Source organism: Plectropomus leopardus, chromosome 7, assembly GCF_026936395.1.
Source record: "Plectropomus leopardus strain MGB_pleo_1.0 chromosome 7, ASM2693639v1, whole genome shotgun sequence".
NCBI classification, from domain to species: domain Eukaryota; kingdom Metazoa; phylum Chordata; class Actinopteri; order Perciformes; family Serranidae; genus Plectropomus; species Plectropomus leopardus.
In genome coordinates this window covers 17774399-17802329 of record NC_142182.1, presented here as the reverse complement: position 1 = coordinate 17802329, position 27931 = coordinate 17774399, and the positions used below count along the sequence as shown (strand labels likewise).

At 40.6% G+C, this 27931-nt stretch overlaps 1 protein-coding gene across 1 annotated transcript in view; it reads left to right on the top strand.

The window, feature by feature from the left end:
• The first annotated feature begins 338 nt into the window (after nucleotides 1-338).
• kcng4a (potassium voltage-gated channel, subfamily G, member 4a) overlaps nucleotides 339-27931 on the top strand; it is a 29364-nt gene continuing 1771 nt past the window's right edge. The window contains exons 1-3 of the mRNA XM_088080112.1: nucleotides 339-930; nucleotides 4102-4850; nucleotides 4965-5606. Of these exons, the coding sequence (XP_087936238.1) occupies nucleotides 4743-4850; nucleotides 4965-5606 (750 nt within the window). The 5' untranslated portion in view covers nucleotides 339-930; nucleotides 4102-4742. The remainder of the gene's footprint in view (nucleotides 931-4101; nucleotides 4851-4964; nucleotides 5607-27931) is intronic.

Sequence of the window (27931 nt, the reverse complement as noted above, 5' to 3'; positions counted from 1 at the left end):
TTTGGTGCAGTCATCAGTGAAAATGACAACAGAAAGCACATCAAACCAATTTGCATTTCTTTTTCCAGATTGACATGCATCTTTTTTTAACATTAAGTGGAATAACTGTAATATTATCTCATATAAAGATTTTTGCATTTAATATACAGTTTGTGATATGGTTCCTCTTTATTTTGTTTTCTCAAATGCCATAATTTCTCTGTTTTTCTCTCTCTCTGCATTGATGTCAGTGTGCAGTTTAATATCATAAGACTTACATTGTATGCATAATTTTTGACTCTGAGTAGGTGCTCTCACCAGCAGATACAGACTCAACCTTTAGTGAAGGTAATGTGGGAGGTGACCGCGCCCCCCTGTTGCGCGTTAAGGATCGGGACTGCTAAAAACACGGTTGAGAGCATCTCCTCAATGTCCTTGAATTTCATGAAATGGAATGGATAAATGTCGAGCGACCACTGAGAGCCACACTCCTCCTACAGCTCTGGTAAAATGTCATCTTTGTCTAATCGGGAGCTCTCATGCACCCTAGTCAATATTGCGCCTGGCGTCACCTTTATGCAAACTTGAACTTGGCTACCCGGAGTCTCCTCTGTTGCGCACCACGACGTCCGATCCGATCTCTCCCACCCCCCGCTCCTCCTCCTCCTGCAGCACCACTAACCGAGCTGTAACGGGACACTTTCAGCGCACCAAACCTTTATGCCGCTTCACTCTTTGTATGTTCAGACTATCCGCGCGCCTTAGACCGACTGGGATGCTGCGGACGCGGGAGAGGTATGCCTCTCTTTATTACATGTGGCAGTTGGGAATGATCGTTGACATCCTGATTTGGTGTTGAGTGATCGGAGGGACTGCAAGGCGGCAAAGGGATTTCTCACGAAGCTGATTTGGCTGTCTGGAGATGAGTGCGGAGCTCTGGCTCTCAGAATGGTAAGCTGCACTTCACAAGTTATGCTGGTGCCTGCAGGGGTTGTGTTTGCACCTGGATATTTGTCTGAAGTTGTCTTGTTGTCACAATACTTAAAATGAGAGGTGCTGGTGTCTTTTTATCTCATCAACCCTGCGAGAGAATAACACAAACAGTCACAGGGAGTGTATTTGCTTGAGAAGCTGTTTGCCAAAATGCGAAAGCAAAATTGCTGCCATTTTAAATTAATTTTTAATATCAGAAAGAGAAGCACTATTGCCCTCTGGAAAACATTTGACTTTGACTTTAGGCCGTCCCATTATTTGTTTTCGCTCTATGAAATCATAAAAACTCAATTTAGCAATGAGAATCGAATTAATCGTCCAATTTAACCAAACTTAATTAAAGGTCTAAGCTTGATAAGGGCTTATAATAGTTCCAGTATTTCGTTTGTACGTGTAAGTGTGTGTTCTGCAAGATTGTGTGTGTGTGTGTGTGTGTGTGTGTGTGTGTGAGTGAGAGAGAGAGAGAGAGAGAGAGAGAGAGAGAGATGTCCATTGAAGCAACCCAAATCCATATGAAATGCTGCTCCCTCCACCAGCTCCTAGCAAATGCAGTCACTGTTGATTTGCCCATGAATATAATATAAGCAATCTGACTGAATGCTGAATACAGTATAACCAGCCATCACAGGAAAAAAAGCTTGCAAGAAATATATTTATATATAAAATATGAAATATTCATATAGTACATAAGTAAAAATAAAGTAGTTGATTTGACTTTTATATATACCCAAATTTTCATATTACTTTTAGAGTTTGATTTAGTTTTATAGTATTTTTTACATTTACCAATTTTCTTTCCACTTCTTCTGGTATCCTACCTCTCCCGCGTGTCATTTGTGTCCAGCGGAGAGTCGAATAAGGCAAAGCTAATAACACCAGCACGAAGCCTAAAAACCCCTACTTCAATTAACTTTCTACCAAGAAAGGGGAAAAGAAATTGATTAATAAATAGTTTATCATGTTCTTCCCCCCCATGTGAAGTGGAAATTAAACAGCACTATGGTGACAGAAGTGATTTATTGGTTCCTCCAGCACAGGAGCCTATCCTCCTGGATCTGAATTAGTGAGGCATGTTGGTGCAGTCCAATGATTCAAAGTGTCCAGTGCTATCCAATCACACATTCAATAAGACTGTATGTGCTAAAGATAGACACTGAGCACAATAATCTCAGCACTGATAGTAATATTCTTATTCTATACAGGCTGTAGTGAGCAAAATATGGAGAGCTGCCAACAAACCAACAGGCCTGTTAGACTTTATTAGTCTTACAGGTTACTGCGCTCACCCTCAAGGCTTTGAGTCAGGGCTAGTCACAGTGACTGATGAGTGTTGTATGTTCGCATGTTGTATGTGAAAATAGGTAGATAAATCTGGAAATGCTTTTCTACACTTAATTTGCAGTAGCACATGTAGAAAATCTATTATACCTTAAACGTAAAAACAACAACAACAAAAAAAACAGCAGGAGAAAAGTGCAGGGCAGCCATTTAAATGTAATTTAAGTCAGCTTTATTCATAGTGGAAGAGTGAGGATAATTCCAGCTGTTTCAACCTGGGACTTATTCTTTCATCATTTGCCACCAAAGCTATCAAAATCCTTCCGCCAACTGCCATTACAGAGAGGCTTTTATTTTGAAAGGTTCTGTGGCTGGTGGAATACATATCACTTGTAATTGTATAAAATATCATATGTAAAGACACACCACCAAAATATCTGAATTATACAATTATCAATAAGACATAGTGAAGTAAGTGTGGAAGTATATATGTCTTATTAATAATGCAGATGCAGAGTTTCCTACACATTCATTTATCTGTGGCAGCCTGCCACGATTAAAATATCTGCCACCATCAATTGATTTTATGTTTTTGGAGCTGGACCATTCAGTAGGAATGCTGTTGAAATATACTGCAAATACAGTTTGGTTATGCATCACATCACGCTCTCAGAGCACAGGGCGTACTCTGGGCACAGACAGAGCAGCAAAACACCCGGCGTAGTGACAGTGAAACTTAACCATACATTGCACTAGGTTTAAAAGTTTGCTTTCATTCTCTTCTGCAGCAGTTGCTCCTATAAACCACCAAGCTAATCCAGTCAGCTCTGATTGGATCAATGGTTCAATTATCCACCCTATGACTCAAAAGTCCACCACTGATGTAGAGTGAAAAATAAGTCATGAAGAGTTCCACATGCACTGTGTTCACAGACCGACAAAAACAATCAAATTTAGAGAGGGGACACAGAATGATCAAAAAAGGGGCACACATGCACACAAAACAGAAAGAATGGAGTGTCTTGACACCCCCACCCTCTTCCCTTGCCGCCAGCTGCCACCACCTATAGATTAGATTTTTTTGTGAGAAACACTGAGATGTATTGCAGCAAATGCAAAAGTGTGACTGATTGCATTAATGATTGCTAATTGGAGTGCAGTCTGTGCTAATTCCTGCCATGACCGTCAAAAAAGTCAAAATGTCAGCAGTGATAAAGCCTTATTGACATTTTTGCTCCTTATCTGTCTGCTGGCAGCTGTTTTTAAAGCATGTAATTAAACAACAAACAAATAGTAAAACAAATAAACAGACAAACTGTAAGTTAGTTGCATTGAATAAATGACAAATAATGTGATAATAGGGCCCAGTTTGAAATGAACCACAAATATTTAAGGCTGTGATACACAGCAGACCATTCTGGGCATCTGTAACACCTCACTGTGCCAATAAGTTTCAGGGTGATTGTATTGCCAAGAAAAACATTTTGGACCCTGTGTTTCAGTGTCTGCTGCTAGGATTGCTGGCTGTCTCCAACAGCCAATAACTCACTCTGAGTGTGAATAACACCACAGACCTGAACGTTCTTTTCTGCTTATTCCTTTAATTTGAATAACACCCCTATTAAGTAAAGCAGCCAGGCAGTCCATATTGGATGTTGAGTCCTGCGCTGACCACACTTACTGGCCATTTATAGAATTCACTGAAAGGATGAAAGAAGAGGGTGGAGCTACAGTACTGCAGTCTCATGTGGTGTCTCTTCTTTTCTAACCTTTGCCCATTTTTTTTTCCGTTACATTGCCTTAATCTTGGTCCATCCTAGTTAAATTCTGACGTTTCTCTTTCTCTCTCAGTGCCTGCATGATGCCACCTCATCTCTAGGCCCTCCCTAATCCTGCTGTGACGACACAGATGATCCCCTTCCACTCCCAGGACACCTCAGTGCTACACATTTGGCTGCTTGACTCATCCGGCTCATCCTCTGCAACTATCAGTCACTGATCAATCCGAACCCACTCTCTCTATTGGGGATTTCCTTTTCCAGACTCTGGCTTTAGACCGGGATTACCCACTGATCTGATGACGAATTCTGATACGCCAATTGTGGACCTCTGATGGAAATGTCAAAGCTCACTCACAGTCAAATGTGAAAACAGGTTTTCTGACACTCCTTATTCCTCTCCTTAATGGGTTTTGCCTCTGTTAGTTGGAAGCCAGAGCCATAACTCAACTGAGAAAGAACTCCTTGTTATGAGGGGTTCTGAGGCCAAAAAGACTGAAAGCTGCAGCCATTTTTATGCTCAGCTCATCTACAACAGACCTGGGCTGTGGCAGAAAAGCTTTTCCAATGTGCAAGTTTTAATGTAAGTTGTTGCAGACTGCGATACAGAAAGGACTGCTGTGTCCTGAGGCTGAAAATCTGTAGATTTTTGCCTGCCATCGTAACCTGGTCTGAGCTTCCTGGTCCAGAGCAGTGTGCTTTCCAGATGCGGCCATGCCCATCATTAGCAACGCCAACCATGACTTCAGCAATCTGTCTGTCAGTGACGACAGCAGTCTCGACCGCATCTTCACAGAGATCCCCGAGACTGAGACCATCAAGGTATAAAAAACAAAATAAATGACTAAAAGAATTATATTAAATAAGTGATTGAGTTGTAGAATTGTTGTGCACACATATTTCATTCACTGAAGCTGTTTATTGTTCACTCTTCAGGGTGTGTACTACAAGAGGGCTCAGTACATCCGTCGGCCAGAGGACCTGGTGTCCGTCGACCACGCCTTGTTGGCAGTGATCAACGTTGGGGGAAACCGCTACACTTTCCCCTGGAGCACCCTGGAGCAGTTCCCCCTCACAAGACTTGGCCGCCTCTGTGGCTGCCGCTCACTTGAGGAAATCGCCAGCGTCTGCGACGACTATGACGAAGCTCGCAAGGAATTCTTCTTCGACCGCTCACCATCTGCCTTCAGGGTCATCCTCAACTTCCTGGCTGCAGGGAAGCTGCGCCTGCTCCGGGAGATGTGCGTCCTCTCCCTGCACGATGAGCTGACCTACTGGGGTGTGGAGATGACGTATATGGAGCGCTGTTGTAAGAGGAAGATGTACACACGTGTGGAGGAGGTGCATGAGCTTGAGCGGCGTGAGGAGGAGCGCAGGCAGAGAAACGCTTTGCAGCGTGTGCCGGTGGAGGAGACGAGGTACCGGAAAGTAATGAACTGGCTGAGAGATATGGTGGAGAATCCACAATCGGGTTTACCTGGGAAGATCTTTGCCTGCTTGTCAGTGATCATGGTGGCGGTGACTGTCATCAGCTTGTGTATCAGCACCATGCCAGACCTTAGAGAGGAAGAGGACAGGGTGAGTAAACCAGTGTTTCCATGTTATGGATGGAGCTGTCCAGCCCGTTCTCATTCCAAACTCATCAAACACCCCCGCTATGATAGTGCTTTTAGCATAAGATACCAAAGCCAAAGCCACCTGTCATGTCCGCATGATACGCACATGGTTGGTGTCACTTAAGAATGTAGTCCTGACGGAACCACCTCCACATTAAATGTGGCAGGACAGTGGCAGGTTGAAACACTGCCATTAACAAGGTAATGTATGGAGCGCAACAGTGCCTAAAGGGCAGAAGGGAGGCGCGTTGGATTAGTCCAACAAACCCCAGACTTTCATACAGGAGTCTGGTGTTCGCTTCCTGTCTGACTGCAATGTTTTTTTTTCTACATCTTACCATGTGCCTCCTTCCCCTTATCCTAACCATCTGTGCCAGCATGTGTGTTTGTTGATGTCCCAGTGTTGGTTGCTATATGCTGCTGTTTCCTAAACATAACCACATGCAGCATAATCTGACCATGTGCTTGTGCTGACATCACAGTAGCGGCATCCCGCAATGTAAAGAGCAGATGCAGAAGGATACCTAGAACGTAATATGTAGGAGGTCGACTGCAAAGTTTTGGAGTAAGATGCCTCCAGTGGCTGTCAGTGAGATATACTGTCTCTTTTCACAGTTGTTCCCTATGAGGTAACAGAGCTGCTCATAACTTAACGTGACAAACTGGATGCTCATATATCCAATACTAACTCTATCTCCTGGAAACTTACATTGAGTGAGAACCTTGTGTGACTTCAGTCAGTCAGTGTTGAAGAGTGAGAAAAACCAAATGTGTGAATCTTGTTTTATTCATTTCAGATTCAGGCACAAATTGTGATGCTGCAAAAAAGTCAAGCTTTAATGTATAATACTCCCTGGCGTCACACTCTTACATATCTCCGTGGGGTGCTGCTATGTGTGTGTTATCGTGCATGTCCATGTCCTGTGATATGTGTCTACCCTTAACAGTGCAGGATAATGAAGCCAGGGCTGCTCACTGAGGCCTGTCCAGTATCTGTCAGTAAACACTGGGGAATAATCAAATGGGCTTACTGTATCTCACACAAAAGACACACGCATGCAAATGTGTCGATAAGTAGACACAGTAGCACAAAGTTGCACATGCACAAACACACACATACATGCACTTTCAGTCACGTGCCTGCACACACACATGGTCACATGCACATACAATAGTAATGAACTCGTCCACTGTAACCGATACGGTCTGAATTTTGCACACAATTACTCTCAAGTCTTACGTTTCCTTTTAAGTTAAATAATACTGCAACACATCCATTGTTCATTCATGATCAGTTTTCTGAACCTACACGTTTTTACCTGCAGATAATGATTTTACCTTTTCCGACATATATGTACACATATATATATATCTACATATATATATCTACACACACACACACACACACACATATTTATTCATTTATTTTTTTCTCAAGGTGCCCGTAATTAGAAATAGTTCAGTATATGCGTAGGTGTGTGTGTGTGCAGAGACTTGTTGTTCATAAGCTGTTGAGAAGTCTTCAACAGCAGCGCCCCTGTATTGATTTTGATATGAGCACTCAAAGGCAGCCAAAGGATCAAGTGCAGGAGGGTGTGATACTGGAGAATTTAAGGAGGTAGAGCAGAGCGCCTGTTGCAGAATGCCTGATGAGTTGAGAAGGCTCCCTGCCAGGAGTCCAGTAGTCAGTGACAGTCATAGGAACACAGATGGACAGGATTGGAAAGTGTCCCTGAGTCTGATTCATTGGGCCTTTTTACAAAGAGATTGTGCTATAGTCGCTACTAAGTCCTTTTTTTGCCCCGCCTTTGTAATTGTACTCAGAACCAAATGACAGCGGCATCATGCCTTATGAATGTGTGATTGTAGATCGCATTCAGGCATTGCGGAAGCAAATGAGGCATGATGAGCGTGACGTTTAATATAACAAAGGTGGCCTGTTGTGTGACATTTAAGATACTTGTCGGCAGTGCTTTCTAAACAATAATAATGGCATAAAATGGCAATAACAGTCATTTATGATCTATGTGGTGGCTGATCTTGTCCTCTGCTCTTAAGTTAAAGAGTTACCGGATCTCATTGTTTTGCCTATTTCCAGACATTTACAGCCATTTTTCTTCTTCTTTAAATTAGCTGCTAACCGTTACTAGCTGCTTTTTAAATCTCTGTGAGAATTAGCTCATAGGAAAAAAAGCACAGTGGTGTCAGATGCTATAGTAGATTCATTTTCTGTACACTGACAGCAGTGACAAGGTTCACAACAAAGCAACCAGATATATAACAGGATGCAGAAAGCAAGCAGATATGCAGACAGCAGAAGCAGAGATGCAATACAAGCATTGCTGAATGCAAAGAGATTGTATTTCCTGATGTATGGTATCAGAATTGCATTTGAGATGTCGACAGGACATTGGGTTTTTCTGCTTGTAAATCTCCCAGGTAAACACAGTAGCAGTGAAAGAGCTGTCCTCAGGGGCTGGTACACCTCAGGAGGCAGCTCACTTTCCCAAACCCATCGTACACCCAATTTTTACACACACACACACACACACACACACACACACACACACACACACACACACACACACACACACACACGCACTCACCATTGTGATAATGTGTTTACTCCTCCTGCAGAGCATTTAAAGTTTTGTGAAACTTTATACTGCTGTGTGTATGAGTTCATGTGTTTGTATGGTTGTGACTAACATCTCCATGGCTTGATTATCAGGACATCTTATTTGTGTACAGTTGACCCCGAATCAACAGCACAGAACAATTTGACCAGCAGTAGTAATGTTAGCAACAGCAAAGTCACACTATAAACTCTAAAATGCTAAAATGTCATAATAAAATCAATTAAATCCTGATATCACAATGCTGAGTGAATTTCAGGAAGAATGAAACGGAGACATAAGTCAGCATCAGTGTATCATACTGTCCCTGGTAGAGGGAGGAGGGGCTGGCTTGTCTCAGCCAGCAGATAAATTGACAAGAATTTTCCAAATTTTAAGATATGTGGCAAATTAAGCTGACAGAAAGAACAGGCGACATGCTGCAGTGATAATAACACAAGAACAACAAGTCCAATAAGGCCCAAGACAAATGCAAAACTACAAAAAAGTGGTCTCAAGACCAGATTTAAGAACTACAGCCTTTGGTTTGTGTGTGTTTGTATCCATGTGTCTGATGTTTGCACGCCTTGTGGGGACATTGTGGGTTATAAGGACATTTTAGGTAATACTCGGAAAAAGGATGGCAGCTTCCTCCAAAATAAACAAATCCATCTGCTGCTTTCATGTTTTTCTCTCTGCACGTTCCTGAGTTTCAAACTATTCTCATGTGTTTGGCTACTGAACTACATCCGCACTGTCCGGCTAGCCTGGCCTGGCAGGAGCTGCAGGACTCCTGTCATCTTTAATTCACATGGCCCTGCTGTTTGTCTGTGTGTCTGGGCTGCTTTGTGCTAGAGAGAGCCAAAATTCCCTCGTCCACTCATCATTCATTCTGCTCTTCTGCCTGCTTCGGTTTGGGTTAGGAGTGTGAAAGGAGAGATAGAATAAGTGGAGGACGAAGGAAGAGAACAAATACAGGACATTTATGAGAGAGAAAGAGAAAGACTGAGAATAAGCTGTGGAGAGAAAATTAAATGGGAGAATAGATGAGGGTGAGATTGTAATGAATATAAAGGCATTGATAAAAAATGCTTCGTATCTCCCTCCCCCTGCACCCCTCTGTCTATATCTATGCAATGTGTTTCTGCCTGTCCTGAGTTGATCCCCTCTTGCAAACCATGTATCAATATGAACTAAATGCTTTGGGAGGGGCGTCTATCATACGGCTCAGTTTGAAGCCCCTCGATAATAACCACTCTGTCATTTCTCCATCCCCTGCTGTGGGTGTGTATCTCCCCAGTGCATAAGTGCTCTACTCTTTATGTAAAAAGTCTCCATATAACTCTGGAGCCACTATTATTCCATCCGGCTGTGTACAGTCAAAGCATTTTGACGGGAAGCACAAGCTCCCCAGAGGTGTTTCATGCATTTAGCATGAAATATTGATATAAAATCAGGGAGTTAAAAGTTGACTTGGCTGATAAAAATGTTAAACTGCCAAAGTTTTTAGGGCTGCAGTCTTTAAAATGTATTCTTACGCAGATTACTATGGACATATGTGAATATTTTGGACAGAATGATTGCTTCAAAGTAAGAAACTGGAATAAAGAAGTAGCACTTGACTATCTGGAGGCAGTGTCTGAAATTAAATATTTGAACCTTGGCCAAGGTAGCAGGTACATTAAAAAAAATCCACTGGGCAAGCATATTTTCTTACCAGCCAAAATGATAAATTGCCTTTTTTGTTTCACATAAACATTTGTTTCATTAAATGTGAGATAATACTGTATTATGCTGAATGCAAAGTAAGAGCAGAAGCCAGAGCAAATTCTGAAGCAAAATTATTAAATATATTGAACAGCTCATCAGCACAGCCCCAGGCTGTGAAAAGGCACCTTCTGGTAAGCAGTGATGTATATATCTAGAGGTTTTATTGTGACAGATTGGAATGGAAGAAGTGTAAGGGGCAAAAAGAGTTTCTTTGCTCAAACAGTTGACCGATCAGAGCTGCATATCTAGTTAGCTATATGACTATGTTTGCGACAGAAAACAACAGCAAGCATAGATGAGACTCACACAGAGATGCAGGTTTTTGTCAGCACACCTACAGAAGTTTCAATCAGGAGAGAGAAGTGAAAGAAGTTAAGATAATTGTTTAATACTGATTACAGGTGTACAGATTAATAGATGGTACGTTATATGATATGATGAGGATTCGACAGAAAGTCTTTTATGCTCAGACTCTATTAGGGGTTTTGTAATCAAGAGGCATCTGCCCTGAGCAGAAGCAAGATGAATCCCCTCACAGAGTCTAAACACTGGTTATGGTGGTGGCCGGAGACTGAGGCTGACAAAGCTGATGAATCTGCGAAGACTAGGCGGTGATGGGGAGATGAAGGGTGTGCACCAGCATGAACATACTTAAGGCAGACAGAATCATTTTTAAAAAGACAGTAGTAAGATGATAGGCTAACAATGTGTTGCTGTGTTATTGGTTAAAAGTGATCAGCTGATAGAACAGCTGATATGTTAACTGACAGCCTGAGACAATGACTGCAAGCAACTGTCAGTGAGCATGCATGCAAGGAGTACATGGCAGATGGTATGGGAATTAGATTACAGGCCCACACATGCAAAAGTATGTTTTGATCAGTGTAGAAAAAAAGTGTAACTACTCTTAGAAACCAAAATGACATCTGCAATATGGATAGGTCACTCGGTGCAGGCTGTTTTCATGCACTGTTCGTCAGTTTACTACTAAAAGTAATGCACCAAAGTTCATATATATCTTAAATAATGATAAGCAAGTTATTTTTGCATAAGCTGCGTATTTTGGAAGGCTGCAATCATGTCACCAATGGGATGATGGGAGTAAAGCAGAAGTGGTCCTGAGCGGTTCAGAAGGAGGCAGGTTGGCGTGGTGGATAGGTTACAAAATGCAGAACGTTTCCGGGACTTTCCCCAGAAGACCAGTGCTCTGAACCCTGTGAACTCTGAGTGGGCTTTGAGTTATCTCAAGGTACGTCGGGACCATGTTTCTTTTCCTAAACCTAACCAAAGTAACTTTACTTGTCTAAACCCAACATCCGTAACTTTTCAGTTACATAACTTTACATTAAGGACGTAACGTCATTCATGGAGCACTAATTCATAGGATATTACATAAACCGTTGAGTGTATTTTCTAAGGACATCATATGCACCTTTGCATGAGGTGCATTGTTCTGTGCTATTTAGTCAGGGCAAAAAAAAAAAAATGGCACCCTCTCTTTCTGAAAAGAAATCAGCTAACGTGAACATAATGTAACAGTGAATCAATAAAATAAAGTAAAATGGCAATTCAGTCTGATTATCAGCAAAAAGAACTCATGTCTTATGGAAAATATGACCTTAACACTATTTCAATGTCAACTTAGACTAAAATATTCTCTTTCCAGTCGTGGCTCTTTGATCAAATCCCTCAGTCACTGAAATTTTACTTAACCTTTTCAATCAAGATCAGCACACCACCCTGGTCATATTGAGTAATTCCTGAAATATATTTCCATTGTGACTACTGTCCTAACCCAGCGCTGACCCCTGTAATCTCTGGCAGGATAGCAACAGTGCTTAGATTGGAATAAAACAGGGTGCATGCCATTTTTAAATCTCTCTAGAGAGCAGCCGGTCTCAGCACACATTGATAACCTGCCTGAGTTTACATCTTGCTGCTGTTCAAATGTCAAACATACACCAAAGACACTGACTTACTTTGCACATATTTTTGAGTAGAACTTTTCAGCAAAGCTGCAACTTTTCTCTGCATTAAATTTTTATGCATTTACCGTATATACATCAAAGTGTTTTTGCTCTCAGTGAGTGTTGCTCAGATTCATGCCTTTAATATTCTCGCTGGATGATGGAGTATTTTCAGACAGCCTCATCAGATTTGCTCTCCTTTTCCTAATTCAGTCATATTCTGGCCTGGGGAGTAATTGAAGTGGCCGTTTTATGTCCTTAATGCCATAAATTGGAGTGGGATTTGCTGTTCAATAATTACGTCCCAGGGCATCAATCACACGTATCTGGAGAGAGAGAGAGAGAGAGAGAGAGAGAGAGAGCCAGACAGCACGACTTAAGCTTCTGACTGTGGGTTTTGACACGTTTTCTGATTGACTGTTTCCCTTGTTCTCCAGCAGAGACTTGTCAATAATCTTATTGAACCATCGAACCTGTCTGAGCAAGTGATTGTAGAGAGGGCATGCAGGTGTGTGATTTTGTATTCTTTTAGTAGACAGAGGAGACAGAGAGACAGAGTGAGAAGGAGATAATGTGTTCTGTGACGTCTGAAGTGAAGATAAGGTAATTCTTTATGTATTAAAGTGGAGGGAGGAAGTCTGGGCCAGGGAGAAGGAGTGAAAGATAACAAGAGAACAGAGTAAGAGAGGAGGATGTAAACACTAAAACAGCCGTGAAGCCTCCTTTCTCTCCTTCCTGTCCCTCATCTTTCCTCCCAGAGGAGCGCTCTGAAGTCTAAAGACTTTCTGAGACACTGCAATATCACCTTGACTCATAAGGAAGAGAGGACACACAAAAGCAGAGCACACACACTCCCAGGACATGTACACTTATTGACGGCTTACTTTAGTACATAGTCACATTTTTATCTTTTAAGGGTGCAATCAATAAATGTAATGATTGTTGAATAATTATGTAAGACATAATATACCATCATAGAATTAAAAGGTCCATTTAAACACATAAAGAAGCTTATTTTAAGTTCACATGGGGAAAATACTTTTACATTCAAGGTCTCTTGGGAAGAACAGAACTGAAGAGAAGGAGCATCATGGAAAAGAAAATTGTGTTACAAAGCATGTTGAATGCTGTTGATGATTACTGATCTGAAGGAATGAATACAAGCTCAGCAACGGTTTTGTCTTCATGAGGACAACAGTTCAAGTGTTTGATACTTGACAAGCTGCAAAAACAATATTTTTTTTTTTTTTTTTTTTTAGGGAGGGGGGCAAAAAATCAGATTTTTATGATTGCTAGAAAACTAGGTTTGTTATTTCAGAATCAAACAAAGCATGAACTACAACATGCATGTCATCTACAGCTGTCTACAAGAACATTAGGACAGTTAAAAGTGATTTGTGACAGGGCATTTGCTGCAGGAGCTAAAGAGGATTTTATGAGGTAATTTGCCTACAAAATACATACACCATTTCACATTACATACGCCACTGACATTAATATAAAGCCAGTCTGTGTAATAAATAGTGAGTAATCACACGGAGTCTGTTAAATGACCTCCCATTCTTGTCATGTCTAACAGAGCTGCGGTGATGGAATACGAATGTTACAGCCTGGAATAATAACATGGAAACAGTCACTGTTGGGAATGTTTTTTTTCTGAGTGTAATTTACATGCAGCACTAAAGGTTAATCATTAATAATATGATGAGTGAGCTAAGTTTTAGCCCAGTTCCTGAACTTGTGCAGAGTAGCTCTATTGAGATCTGTCCTTGTTAGGCCCCATTCTAGGGCACTTTCAGTAGATACCTGCTTACATTTCTCACCCGTGCAATGCAAAAATGCAGTGTGAGAATTCAGAAAAAAAACACATGCAAATTTTCTGCAAGAGAACTGTGCCCACCAGGTTAAGTGTAAATTATCAGTGTTGCAGTGGCCTGTTCTGTTGTTGTGTTTTGTGTTTCTATCCAGTGGCTATTCCCAACCAACATGCAATAAAGAGAGCAAGAAACTCAGCAATCTCAAATCATTTCAAGTCAAGTTGTTTGGTTGTTGAGGTAGCCATCATGGGGAGATGTTTTCTATTCTGGCAGAAAGCTAGCTATGACCTGGAGGTATGACATCAGTTTGTACAAAGGCTTTTACTGGTCAACATATAAATCTGATTAAATCAATGCTCTAAATGTTTTTCCCCCTCACGAATGCTCCACAGAGATGTGCAAGCATTCTTAAAAACCCACAAAATCTGCTTTTATGAATTTCCATGCAAATTTTTAGGGACTATGATCCATGTTTAGTGTTAAACAGCTTTTAATAAATAGGGCAGCCAAAGATTACCAGGAATTTTTTTGATTTGCAGTAAAGGCTGTGTAAGGCACACAGCAGTGTGGTAGTTTTCAAGACTGGTTTTGGTCTTATGAGCTGTCTCATCTCAGTCTCGATAGGATTTTAACTTGGTCTGGTCTCTGTCTAAGACAAGGAGTACTAAGGATTCTATTTCAAGAATGGTCCAGACCTCAACTGCAGGGATATCACTAAATTGTCTGTGCAAAAAAGGAGTGCTACATAAAGATGGTTATGTTTATTTCAGCTCCTTAGTGTTAGTTTGTATTTCTTCATAAAAGAAAACAAAGGAAAATTCCCACACACACATATTTATATACAGTATGCAAAAATATGCATGTATCTGTATTTCTCTGCTGTGGGTGTTTTTTTGGGAATGTGGATCTTTCAGATCAGTTTGAGGAGTGTCGTATGGTTTCTACATTTTATCGCATGTGTGCTATGTAGTGTGGGACTCACACTAGTCTAGTCTTAGTCCTGAATTAGTCTTAACCTCTCATCTAGTCTTAGTCTTGAATTAGTCTCAACCCCTCAAAATCTTGGTCTTGTCTCTTTCTTGATACACTTTGGTCTTGGTCAGGCCTTGGTCTCAGTTCAAGTGGCCCTGACTGCAACACTGACATATTCTGGTTAAGAACAAACAACTGAAAAATCAGGAAATTTGAATGACCGGGAGGGACTATCTTTTGCCATGATAGCTCGGTATATCTTTAACGGGCAGAGTTTGTTCTCTTATCTGTCATTTTGTATTTTCTAATGTCCAGCTCCACTGAGAATATTTTTGAAAAGATCAAAGTGTTGGCTGCGATAAAATCTCAAAAGAATTTCTGCTGATTCGATGACGCCTCCTGCTCTGCTTCTCAACTGTGCAGAATTGCATTATGTGAATCAACAAAGCCAGTTTCCAAATGAATTGTCTCTGAGGGGGAGTTGTGATTCGGTATCCAACGTTTTTGACTGTCTGGACTTGAAAGCATGAATGAATTTTCCCTGCAGCTCCAAGCAACATAGCCAACAGTCTGGTGTGCAGAAAAAATTCCAACATTACCATTGTCTTCCCAGCATATAATTTTATTCAAGCTAATACAAGTCCACACCTGAGATGTGAAACACATACTGTAACAGGAGATGCAAAGAACAGTAAGGCTTTAAATGACTCAGTCTGAATATGTGTGTGTGTGTGTGTGTGTGTGTGTGTGTGTGTGTGTGTGTGTACTCCCTTTGTCTTTCTATACACAGAGTCAGCTTTAACACCTGCTGAGCCAAGGAGACAAAGCACCATCATCAATCATGAGCCTCGTGTCTAAATGTGCAACAACAGGGACACAAAATTAAGAATGCATTCTTCATGTGCCACAGTTTTTATCTTCCCCTCCTCATAATTTCAACCTCCATTAAATGAATACAAATGGAGCATAAATAGGTGTCCAAGTCTATAAAGTTTGTTGGCTCAGCAGGGCCAGACCAAGGCTGGCAGTCAGTCAGAGTGACTGTAAGTCAAAGAAAGTAAATAAGACTTATGGCATGCCGTTGGCTGGAAAGAGAGTAAAGGGGAGAGAATAGAGAAGAAGCAAAGATGAAGCAAATGCAGAAAAGAAGAGATGACTGGTAAACCACTGGGGTATTCATAATGTCACATGCGCATACATAGTCAGACGGAGCTGACCTTACAAAAGCTGCAGATGATTTTATCAGAAATGAGATAACCAGTGAATGTGATAAAGGGCAATAAGAAAGTCCCACAACTTTAAAATTCTGCTCAGGATTCTACTTTATGGCAGAGATACCATCCTCCTCATTCTTAAACACCCTCAAACCACAAGAGGATCTCTGCATACTTATATGATTGAACTATACGCTAATTACCAAATTAACATGTGTGTGAATGCACATGCACTATTAATTAGCATGCATATGCATTTCCTGTGTTTATGTCTGTGGGCCATTTGACCGTATCAGTTTGGAGCAGATTCCATGCCTATTGCGGCCTATCTGGTTATGAGCTGTATTCCCTCTGTCTGATGTGCTGCACGGCTGCCAAGAGGGATTATGGGATAGAACAGCAAAGTATGAGGTGTTTATCCTGTCCGTGCCAGGATGGGATTGAACAGCACAGCATAGAGGAGTACAGCACAATGAAGGAGAGCCTCTCAGATCTGAATGTTTTAGTGCGGCAGATTGTTGGGAGTTTATAGTAAACAGTTAATGTTCCAGTGAAATAGTGATTTCATAGTTTACACTTTGCTGTTTTCTGTGCTTGACAAATTAAAGTTCTGACTTTTAAACAAAATGGAATTATCGAGATATTCATGATTTGTCCTTTTTGAGAAAGTTACTTTTGGCTTTTTGACAATCTTAAAAAAAAAAGAAAAATAGACAATTATCAAGGACACAAAGTGCCATAAATATTAGACATGCTTCACAGTTGTGCAGTACTGCCAAAAAGGAGAATAAGATGTTAATTGACATGGTGTATGTGAAGTATGTCCTTTTAAGGACTGAAGACCAGTGGGGTGAATCTGTGTTTTATTGGTGAGGCCAAAATAAGACTCACCAGACCAAGACTACTGTAATGGTGTGTTTGTCAACAAAACAAGTCGAGCGTGACCTCTAGTTCACACAGTTTATATGTTCAATTCTGACCAGTGGCCCTTTGCTGCCCATTTCCTCTCTCTCACCCTTTCCTGTCACTCTATTGAAAACTAAAAACCCTAAAAAATAATCTTCTTTTTTCTAGAGACAAGTCAGAAATTTCAATATATAGATGATAACTGGATTGTGGCATTTAAGGAATTAAAAGTAAAAGTGGATCATGCAGCACAGCCAATAAGCCTACTCATTTGGACTCTGACTGAATCAAGACTCAATCAACTGGTCCATTACACCGGTTCTTGTGTGAAAGTTGCCCAGTCTTAGTTCACCCCTGCAAACCAACACACTCATGAACTGAGGTGAATTAATGTCATCACAAACCTTTGCTGTAATAAGTGTTGATGTAGCTGAAGAGCAAAAAGAAATGCAACAAGGCAACCAAAGAAGAAAAGATCTCTCTATATTACTCAGACACTAGTTGGTGGTAAGGAGCAATTTCAGAGACAGCAACAGATCAGAGCTCATCAATAATGAACCACAGGTGTCCAGGACAGGAGTGCACACTGAGGGCACCTATCAGACAGGTGAGGAATGACACAGGCAGAGAAACCAGAAACATTGTGGAAAGAGAAGAACTCAGGGCAGATGAGGACGGGTAGGAAAAACAGCTGTGGCAAACACAACACACAACATGCAAACACACACACACACAAAAAGCCACATCAGCAGCTCTATCCCCTCAAGGTTATACACTGAGCAGCAGGTGTCCACCCCTGCACAGTTGCCCTCTCTGATCACTGCAGTGCATCAGAATCTTATTCTGCCCAGCAGTTACAGGAAACTCAAACACCCCTTCACTCTGCAGCTCCACCTTGTCGTAACTGAAGTCAAACACACCCTTTGCACCGTGCCTCTGCATTCCTACGTGCAGCCTGCAGAGCCAGCAGCAGATATGTGTGTGTGTGTGTGTGTGTGTGTGTGTGTGTGTGTGTGTGTGTGTGTGTGTGTGTGTGTGTGTGTGTGTGTGTGTGCTTCTTTTTAATCTAATTTTCTGATATGCTTATTGATGCAACAAATTGATGGGACACTTTCAACGTGTTTAATAGATGAAAAAAGAAAGTACTTTGAGTGCACATCATTGTGATCATAAAAGTGGCCCCTTTGCTGTGTCTGTTTGTGTGTGTGTACCTGAGTCTTTGGTGAGCACTTTGCTGACGCACCTATAACGTCTTGAATTTGATGAGACACTAGACACTTGAGAACATTGGATGAGAAACTAACATAACAGTGAATCGCTTTTACAGCATTCTGTAAAGAAAATTCGATGCTTCATTTGAGGAGTGTAGTAAGTGTGTGTGTAGTTTGTGTAATGTGTGGATTTTATGTGATTACATCTATTGATCAGTCCAGTTTTTGAGGTTTTTTTTAAACATGCACAGCCTTCATCCTCATCCAAAATTTAATGAAACAATCATGGAAGACATACTGTAACAAACTGTTTATGTGCGCGTGTGTGCGTGCGGGCGTCCTGACAGGCCAAGAATAGAGACTTATGGGGTGTGAAGGGAACTCTATGCTTCAGATGTCACCTCATCTTTTCCTCAACTGATCTTGTAATCCCTTCCTCCTGTATCCATCTACACCGCTTTGCCACCTACTCTTCCTCCATCTGTTGTCCTCTTTTCCATCTATCTGTCCTCTCCACCATTGCTCTGTCATTTTTCTCCATTAGGATGTTTGTGCGTGAATGACCTGTTGGTCTTTGTCAGTGAGAGGACACTACACAGCTTGTACAGCAGCCTCATATGGAGATGAAGCTGTTCCACTCTCCACTTACAGTGTCACTGGAATCAGTGGAAATTGTATTTTGGGAGACTGGGTGACTCTTATATCATAATATATATCAAGGACTCTTTGCAAATGACTGGGTGCAAATGCAACTCTTAACATGCACCCTGTGTGCATTTGTGCATGCATGCAGCTATCAGGTTACAGGAGATGGGCCTGATGATGGATGGAGGTGTCACATGATACAAGCCCTTTAATAACCCATGACTGGTGAAAACAGTGCTTGATGTGCAGTATTTCAGGGACAGCAAATGACGTGGCTTTCAACCGCATGTGTCTCCAATCTCTTTCTGTCTCTGTCAGTGCTGTACATCCCTTCCCTCCTCCTTCTCCTTTTCTTTCAAGAAGCTTTAAAAGTGGGTGCAAGGTCATGCAGCAGCATCGAGAAAGAGCGTGCAGTGGTGCAAAGTACGTTCAAGGTCTGCTGTAAGGTAAAGCAGATTGATGGGCAGAATCTTTTCTCTTGTTCCCCTGTCTGCCCAAACCCCTGGATTTGGTAGGATTATCATGGGGGCTTTTTTTAGTTATACCTGTTTGGGAAAGAGATGAGGAGATAGCTGTGGACTATCAGACACACTGTGACAGAGGCAAAGAATGAAATTAAAAGTGAAAATAAAACACCAGGGAGCATTCCCAGAGATGATAACCGAATTTTAAACACACAGCAGTCTATAGTAAAGCTGTGGGTAGAAAAGCACACTACACATGTCTCCATTATCATCCACAGGCTAATATGTTGGCAATTGTACATTTCTGCTACAGACATGTTACAATTGCTCATATTGAAACTTTATATTTTAGCAATGCTGGGGTTAATGTCTGGTCAGGATTAAGCACAAAAAACATTTAATTATGGTTAGGAAAATGACATAGTTTGGCTTAAAATACCCTGGTGGCGCATTCTGGGCAAGAAAAGCAACATATTGGTATAAAAGCAACAGCTTATCGTAGCACTATCGCTGCTGACAGGATGCAACAAAACACACAAAACTGAAGCCTAAAAAGTCGATTGAAATACAGACAGATTGCCACAAAATATCCAGAACTGAGGCCTGAAAAGCTGATGAAAACACACTGACAGGTCACTATAAAACACCCAAAATAGAAGCCTGAAAAGTTGATAGAAACCCATGAACTGTTTGCTACGAAACACCCAAAATTGAATCCTGGAAACACTCGCCATGTTACTACAAAAAAATCCAAATTGGAAACCTCAAAACTGATGTAAACTCACAGATGGGTAGTTACATAACATCAAAGCTGATGGAAACACACACACGGCTGTTCACTACAAAACACTCAAAGTAGAATCCTAAAAAGCCAATGAAAATGCATCAACAGGTTGCTCAAAACAAAAAGTCTAAAAAAAAAAAGCAAAATTTACAACTGACAGGTCACTACAAAACACTAAACACTCCATCACACTAAACAGACCACACAATATATAACTACAATAAGTAAATAAAATGGAAGCCTAAAAAGCCAATGAAGACAAAATAGAAAATAGAAGCCTAAATGGCTGATGGAAACACAACAATAACTCACTAAAAGACAACTGTTTTTTTTGAGTTGGTCTGCAACTTGGGCAGGTTTCTTGCCACCTCCTCCATCTTCTAATGACTAGGTCAGCACATATATTACATCACTTCGTAAACAGTGATATGACACCTATGACGTGCAAATGTAACTTTGTGGTTCACAGAAACTTATTAACATTTTCTTCAGGTCTTTCTTGGGCTGCCATGGAATTGTATGACAGCTGTATATAGTGAGAATCGTCCTAATTACCAACTGGAGACAGTGATATGTGGAGCCTTATCTGATCCACAAGTATAAAAAAACTCACATTCATAATTCACAGCTATAGAAGCTTTCACTTGTCTAACATTAAAGAGACACATTTACACTTCAAAACCGTGGTACACACAGTGACCCTGCTGTGGAGGCATCAGGCAGCTGACTCACTGCACAGTGATGGGTCACTCACAGAGGGTAGACGGGAGGCTGTCAACAAGAATGTAGCACAAAAATGTAGAGTCCGCTTAGTGCTGGCAAAACAGCAAGATTCAGCCTGTAGTAGCCAAAGTATGCTTGAATTATAGTGATTTTAAGACCACCCAAACTAAGAATTACTGTTTTAAGTCTTGTATATTTCCACCTTCAAAGAGCACGTTTGTGTGTGAGTGTGTGTTTTCTGTCAGGACTTATCATATTTAAGCGCCACATCAGTGAAAGTCTCTGTCTGTGTGCATGTGTGAGTCTGTGAAAGACAAGTATACTACTTTGCACTAATTTCATCGCTCTGACCATCTGCCCAGCCGTTAACACAAACACTGACATAAATGTAACACCCTGAAAATGATGATAATCATGCGATAAAAGCCAGATGTGTAATCAGACAGATGACTGCAGAAACCATCCAATTACACTGCAGAGTCAGAGCCAAAAATTAGCCTGTCAATTTAAGGATCATTCAGGATGTGCTGCAATAGGACAAACTGTCATTTTATGCCTTTGTGTCCTTATCAAAGGTATGTGTCTATGTCATTTGTGAATACAATATCTCAAGAAGGCCTTGAGGGAGTTTTCTGAAATTTGGCACAAACATCCACTTGGACTCAGGATGAACTGATTAGAATTTTGTGGTCGAAGGCCAAAGATCAAGGTCACTGTGACCTTACTAAACATGTTTTTGGCCATAACTCAGCAATTAATATGCGTATTAGGACAAAATTTCACACAAATGTCTAATAGGATAAAATGACAATGTTATGACATTTTATATCTAGCTTCTTTGGTGCAAGATTTGAGGCCTTTTCCTCTAAAACAGTATCAATAATCACATCACATCTCCTTTTGTTTTCTACTCATCCCAAGAGTTTTAGAGGTTTGTGATTTTAGCTCATTTTGAGTTCCAATTGCATAAAATCAACTATTTCCCCCTCTCTCTGAATGATAGCAAATTTTTAGTTTGGCTCAATGTCAGTGTCAAAAACAAATCTTTTTGCGTTGTTTCAGCAAACAGTAAAAAAAAAGAATAATAATAATCCACCATCCAAGATATCACCACTTCAGAGCCAAGCCCGCAGTGTATGAGTGAAAATTCCTATCTGCACTGCCAAGGCTTTTTGTAAAGCAGTTCACCAGGTCTCCTGTAATTCTGTCAAGATTTTGATGACGCAAACTCCCTTTATAGTTGAAGGGGATTTGGACAAAAGAAGGGATACAATGAAAAGTAGTTTAAATATAGCAGAATATGCTAAAGTAGCATTTAAAAAAAAAATCGTCCTGCCGTATTCATGTATTCAAGGCTACTGGCTAATAAGATGACAAAGCTACTAGAGATCTTCTCTTTTCATTTTTGTGTGTGAGAGTTGTCCTTTACAGTCTCCCTTGGTTACCTTTTTATAATATTTTGATTAGCCTGTTTCAGCTTGAGGTTTCTTTACAGAAAGGCTTGCGCTTCACTGACCACCTTCATCTCTGTGGGATTCTGCTGCAGTGGTTTTTGGCATGTGGTAACTTCAGATGTCCCTGTCCCTAAAATGCCCTGTATGATGATTCCACCCTCACTGCCGCCTTTGTCTTAATTTGACTTTGAGATGTGTTAATACGGACGGTAATGTGAAACACCGTGTGAGACAGCTGCTGGGGTTAACAGTGTCTGTTCTGAAATGAGCTGTCACTGACTTTAGTTCCAGAGAGTCGTCCAGAGGAGATAAGGTCAGGGAGATGGTGGGTATTGTGGGAGGTATTGTGCATACAAGTGTGTGTGTGTGTGTGTGTGTGTGTGTGTGTGTGTTTGAAAGGGAGAGAAGTGGAAAGCTGTAACAAATGGCCTATCAAGCAGAGGGTGAGAACGGTGTCGCAAAGCCCTGATGGGCCTAATATCAGCGGAGGAGAGAGAGAGAGAAGAGGAGCGAGAAAGGGAATAAATGAGCAGTGGAGAGCGCATACGAGACACGAAACATGTCAGCTGTGGGGAGAAAGTGTCTGAAAGATTGATACAGCACAGACAGCCAACCAGAAATCTCAGCAGGGCAGATGATCGGACAGAGAAAACACGAGGAATGCAGGCAGGATTAAAGAGGAAGAGAGGCCTAAAGGTTAATATTTAGTTAGCGATTTATTGAAGTGGTAATTCTCAGGGACTAACCCTTTAATCTATCTGATATGTCTTCTGCTTGAGAAACAAATAGTGCCCCTGTCAGTCCTTCAGATCCCTGGAGAAATCATGGACTGTGAAGCCACGAAGCTATCGTGGTCCCTCTTTTCACTATGTGGGCTGCTGCACTGATAACTGCTGCTCTGGAGCCACATGTAATGATTCAAGTTTAATATGCCGTGACAAACAAGAAGTGAATGATGAATTCGGTAAAAATGGATATTTAATCTTACATTAACCCTTTAAAACCTGGACTGACATAATTTTTCTTGTTTTCTGTTCAAACGCCTTTCATATGTATTTAAAAATTTGAACCCCCAGCAAATAGGTTTGATTTATTTTTAAAACATGATGAAAAAGGCAATAAGCAACTTGGCAAGAAAACTGCATATTGTGGGGACTAAGTAGGTTTGGAAAACTAGTTTTAAAAAGCTCGGAAAAAATGTGTTGTTACAGAATTATTATTTTTTAAGCACTTTTTTATGATCATTTCATTTAGGATCTTTTTTGTGTACTATTTTTCAGGTAATTTTCTATTATATTACTATTTGTCATGTGAAAGGTGCCCATAGAGCATTATCTCTTAACTCTGCAGTCCCCTCACCTTTACTGTCAGCCATTTTTAGTTTATTGTTCTGTTCTTTCCAAGGGGCAGCCTGCAGCTTTTTAGTAAAAAAAAAAAAAAAAAGCCTTGCATTTTACCTGACCTGCACCAAAAGGCAGACAGATAGAATCAGCAACTAGACAATGAACATAGTGGAGCACTTGGCAGCTTAAAAGCCACATATTTCCCTCAGGAGTGGATGCCAAAACTAAAAGAGTTGAAAAGAGAGTGAAGGTGAGTCTATGTTCACATATCAGGGGACCAGAAACACCAAAGGAATGCTACTGTTGCTTTATATCTGCAGAAGTTATAAATATGCAACTGTTCACTAACAGGTTCGCAACAACGCCATTGAATAATAATACGACAGAATTAACTTTCTTTAGCCATACACACAGGCTAGGATTATTCATCTAAAAAAAGTTGGCATTTGCCAGAGGCATTATATTTTCCGGTTGTCCATATGTACCATTCTCGTAAACATGATATCTCAAAATCACCTTGAGGAAATTTCCTCAAATTTGGTACAGGTGTCCACTTGGCCTCAAGGATGAAATGATTAGAACTTAGTGGTCAAAGGTCACTGTGATCTCACCAAACATGTTTTTTAGCCATAAGTCAAGAATTCATCCATTAAGTATGTCAAATTTCCCACAAATGTCTAATAGGAAAAAATAATGGAGCGATGAAATTCTACATCCAAAGATCAAGGGCAGCTTCATTGTGACATCACAATGTTCAGGAAAAACACTTTCTTTGGCCATTACTCAACTTTGTAAATCAGAAACAGAAGGGGAAGCATTTTGTCAGATACTGAATTGGTGACATTGGTCTTGGTTGTCCACCTTGAAACCGCACTTAGTCCATGGGCCCAGGCCATAATTTTCATTAATTGATACTTTCCAAAGTAGCTGATTCTAGTTTGGTCATATGGCGAAATCTATTCTCTAGGTGATATTTCAACATAATAACCGTAGCCAGGTGTCAGTGACAGTTATCAACCTGCAATGACACCAACCGTTAAACTAAAGACTAAAAATGTCATGTTACTTTATTTGAAGAGAACATACTCAGAAAAAGTGAAGAATTCTACCTCTTTAATTCACTTAATTAACCAGTGATCATCACTGCCATCACCAGCATCATGTCATTCTAAAATACATTTTTGAATATCCTGTTTATTCATTATCATCATCTATATTATAAACCAGTTTCATGACAACTACATCATCTACATCCTCCTCCTCCTCCCACTGATTTCTGCAATTTGTAGCCTGCACATTTCTGTACCCTTTAGTTTGTTGTTAAGGTTCAGCAGTCTTGAAGCTTGCAGGTCCGTACACACTTACAGACCATAAGTTTCAGAACGGCCATTGGTACTCAGGTCCCGACATCCAGTCTATCATCAGTATACCCGTAAGAATAACTACACGATATTTCCCACCCATTTCATGAGGAGCTTGAATATCTACAAATTACATATACATATTTATACTGTTTATACTATAATGAACAAACTCAAAGAACCTGTTTATATTATTTGTATAATATATGCCAAGTCTATGCATGTATAATTTGATGTGTATTCAGATTTAATTATTGCATATATTGGGATCTTACAATATAATGCTCACAAGCCTGCTGTGCAAGTATAATAGGGCAATTGTGTCAAAACAAACACTGTCCAAGAACACGAGTACAACTGCTCATCTGCAATGGTTATCATGTTTTAAAGTACCCTACTTGTATGGATGCTACAAACAAACTACAAACAAAAAGTTTGGCCTGTCACATTGGACATTCATGTTTCACCACAATAAATAAACATGTGCATTTGATGAAACACCTTAAATGTCTTCACTGCATATATTATGTGAATAGACTTGGTCTGAGTTTGAGTGGAAATTATGGTCTGCCGCTGTTGTGTGTGTGGGTCTGACTTGCTGCCAGTTTTGCTCTGGGATACTTTGTTGGTGACCCCTGACTTCTAAAGTAATTGTGTGGTACATGTGCTCTGTGAGCTGGTGAAATGGGTTTGATTTATCATCATCTACAGACTGCAGACATCACGTTACTGAAAGGATTACAAGACTTCCGTTCACTGAACAGTACAGCACAGACACATGGCCTTTACTGTACTTGGTTCCCTTCACGCCCTGGAAAAAAAAAAGTTGACCCCTCAGATTGTCATTGTCTAATTTGAACTGCGAGAACAAGGGAGGAAGTCATTTGGTAATGGACTAAAATGATATAGGCTTCTGTGGCCCTGTTCTTATAAAAGATGGATGCACATTATATCCAGCCTAAGACTTTTGCTATTATCACTATAATCTGTTTTACTGTTAATTAGCACAATGTAAAATAGCAAGTGGCTTCAGAGTGAATCCATAAAGGGAATTATTCTTAATGTTCTAAAGAAAAAATGTCATTTCCAGCTCAAAAATAGCACATTTACTGTACAACACTACAAAATACAGACACACATCCCTCTGTAAGAATGAAGTGAAAGGCTGAGAGTTGCACTGGGAGGAGAATCCGTGAGAAAAGCAGAGAGGACACGGGTGATAAATGAGAGTGGGAGGAATGGGACACGTGTGTGAAGGATGCATCATGCATATAGGAGCACTGGAGGGAGTTGTGTTTCACTTAGCGAAACGTCAAATGAATGAAGGATTTAAAGCAAAAAGAGAGTGGTGTGAGAGAATGAAGGATGAGAGGGAGGGAGTCCAGAGAGGGTGATGGAGGAGGAAACAGAATGAGCAATGAGAAGGTGGAGACAGAGGCAGGAGGAGAAAAGAAAGGGTGGCAGAGAGAGAGAATAGAAGGATGAGAGGGAGAGAAAATAGATGAGACAGTGGCAGAGAGAAAATGCAGAGAGAGAACAATGAGAAATTGGGGGGAGGCTAATGAAAGAAATGGCTGAGTGAGCACACAAATACATTATGTCCACCTTAATGATACACGTCCAGTTACATGGTCTCACAGTCAGTGTGAAAGCAAGGACAGAATTCTGATGCAGTTTCACCTGTACAAGGCAAAACAAAACATCTTATACCATTTGTGATCTGTCTGAGAAACATGCACACTGTACAAAAATATACGTCTTCTACAACAGACAGAATCCAAAGATGGACAGCAGGCTTTTGCCCGAAGAGATTGTCCCATCAAGAAAAATAATGGCATCGGCTGTTTCAACAAATGTACATTAATGAAATATGGTACAGACAGTCTGATACAATTGACACAAAGAAGCCAGAAGGTAAACAAAGAACTCATTTCATTTAGATATCATGAGGTTGAAGGTCAAGGAAACCCCTCTGAGAAGTTATGACGTGGTTGGTACCACAGGTTTTCTAGTTTCATATGATACCAGCATCGTCACTCTAGCTGTAAAACTCTGCCTGATACAGCCAGTAAGGAATGTTGGCCAGCGATAAAAGCAAAATAAGATACCAAAGTATATCAGCATGAGATCACTTAATTCTCATACTGACATAGTTTTCAACTAGTCTATATACTATAACAGCATTGCACGATTGCTGTAATTCAGTTAAGGCTTTTAGTTTAAGTGTGCCACCCCAAGATTTACAGTGGCCCCCTCTTGCTACCCCTACAAAAAATTCTGGGGGCACCACTGCAGTTGGCAAACACTTTGTTTTTTCTAAACTGTAATATTCCTTTAATGGAATACAAATTTAATGTGGACACAATACAAACATTAGAGGGATTAAATTAGCCAACTCGTTCCGGGAATTCCTGTATTGGCGGTGAAGCAAATTTCCCCACTGAATTCAACACACGTGTTTTTTTTTGGACTCATTACTAATGAAAATGTACATTAAAGCACTTTGCATTGGCGTCAGTGCCAGTATCCAATAATGGTCGTAGCTTGATTGGAAACAAATGAAATTTAATCTCCCTCTTTTTTCGTTAGTAAGAAAAATGACTCAGGAATACATTTGCTGATTACAAATATTTTCTGCACTGGTAAATGTAAAGAGGTGGAACAAAGGCTAATTTGTTGTAAAAGGGCAAGTGATGGGTAGCTGTTAACAGCAGGCATCTGAAATCTGAAAATTTCCTCTATATCTCACACAAGCTTTTTTTTTTTTATAATTGCATTGATACTGTAGTCAGAGGGCATGCAAATCTGATTGCTTTCTGTCACCGCCCCCACTGAGTGTCACATTAATCTTTGAAACCAGCCCTAATAAGATAATTGATTGATTGTGTCACTATATTATCTATCAGTGCTGCTGCGGTAGCTTTAGCATACTGAGTTACTGTAGCTCATGATTTATGAAAGATTATGGGTGATTATCTGACCTCAGGAATTTTGTCTTCTCTCCATCTCACCCCATCTGTCTTGCTCATTGTCAAAATCCT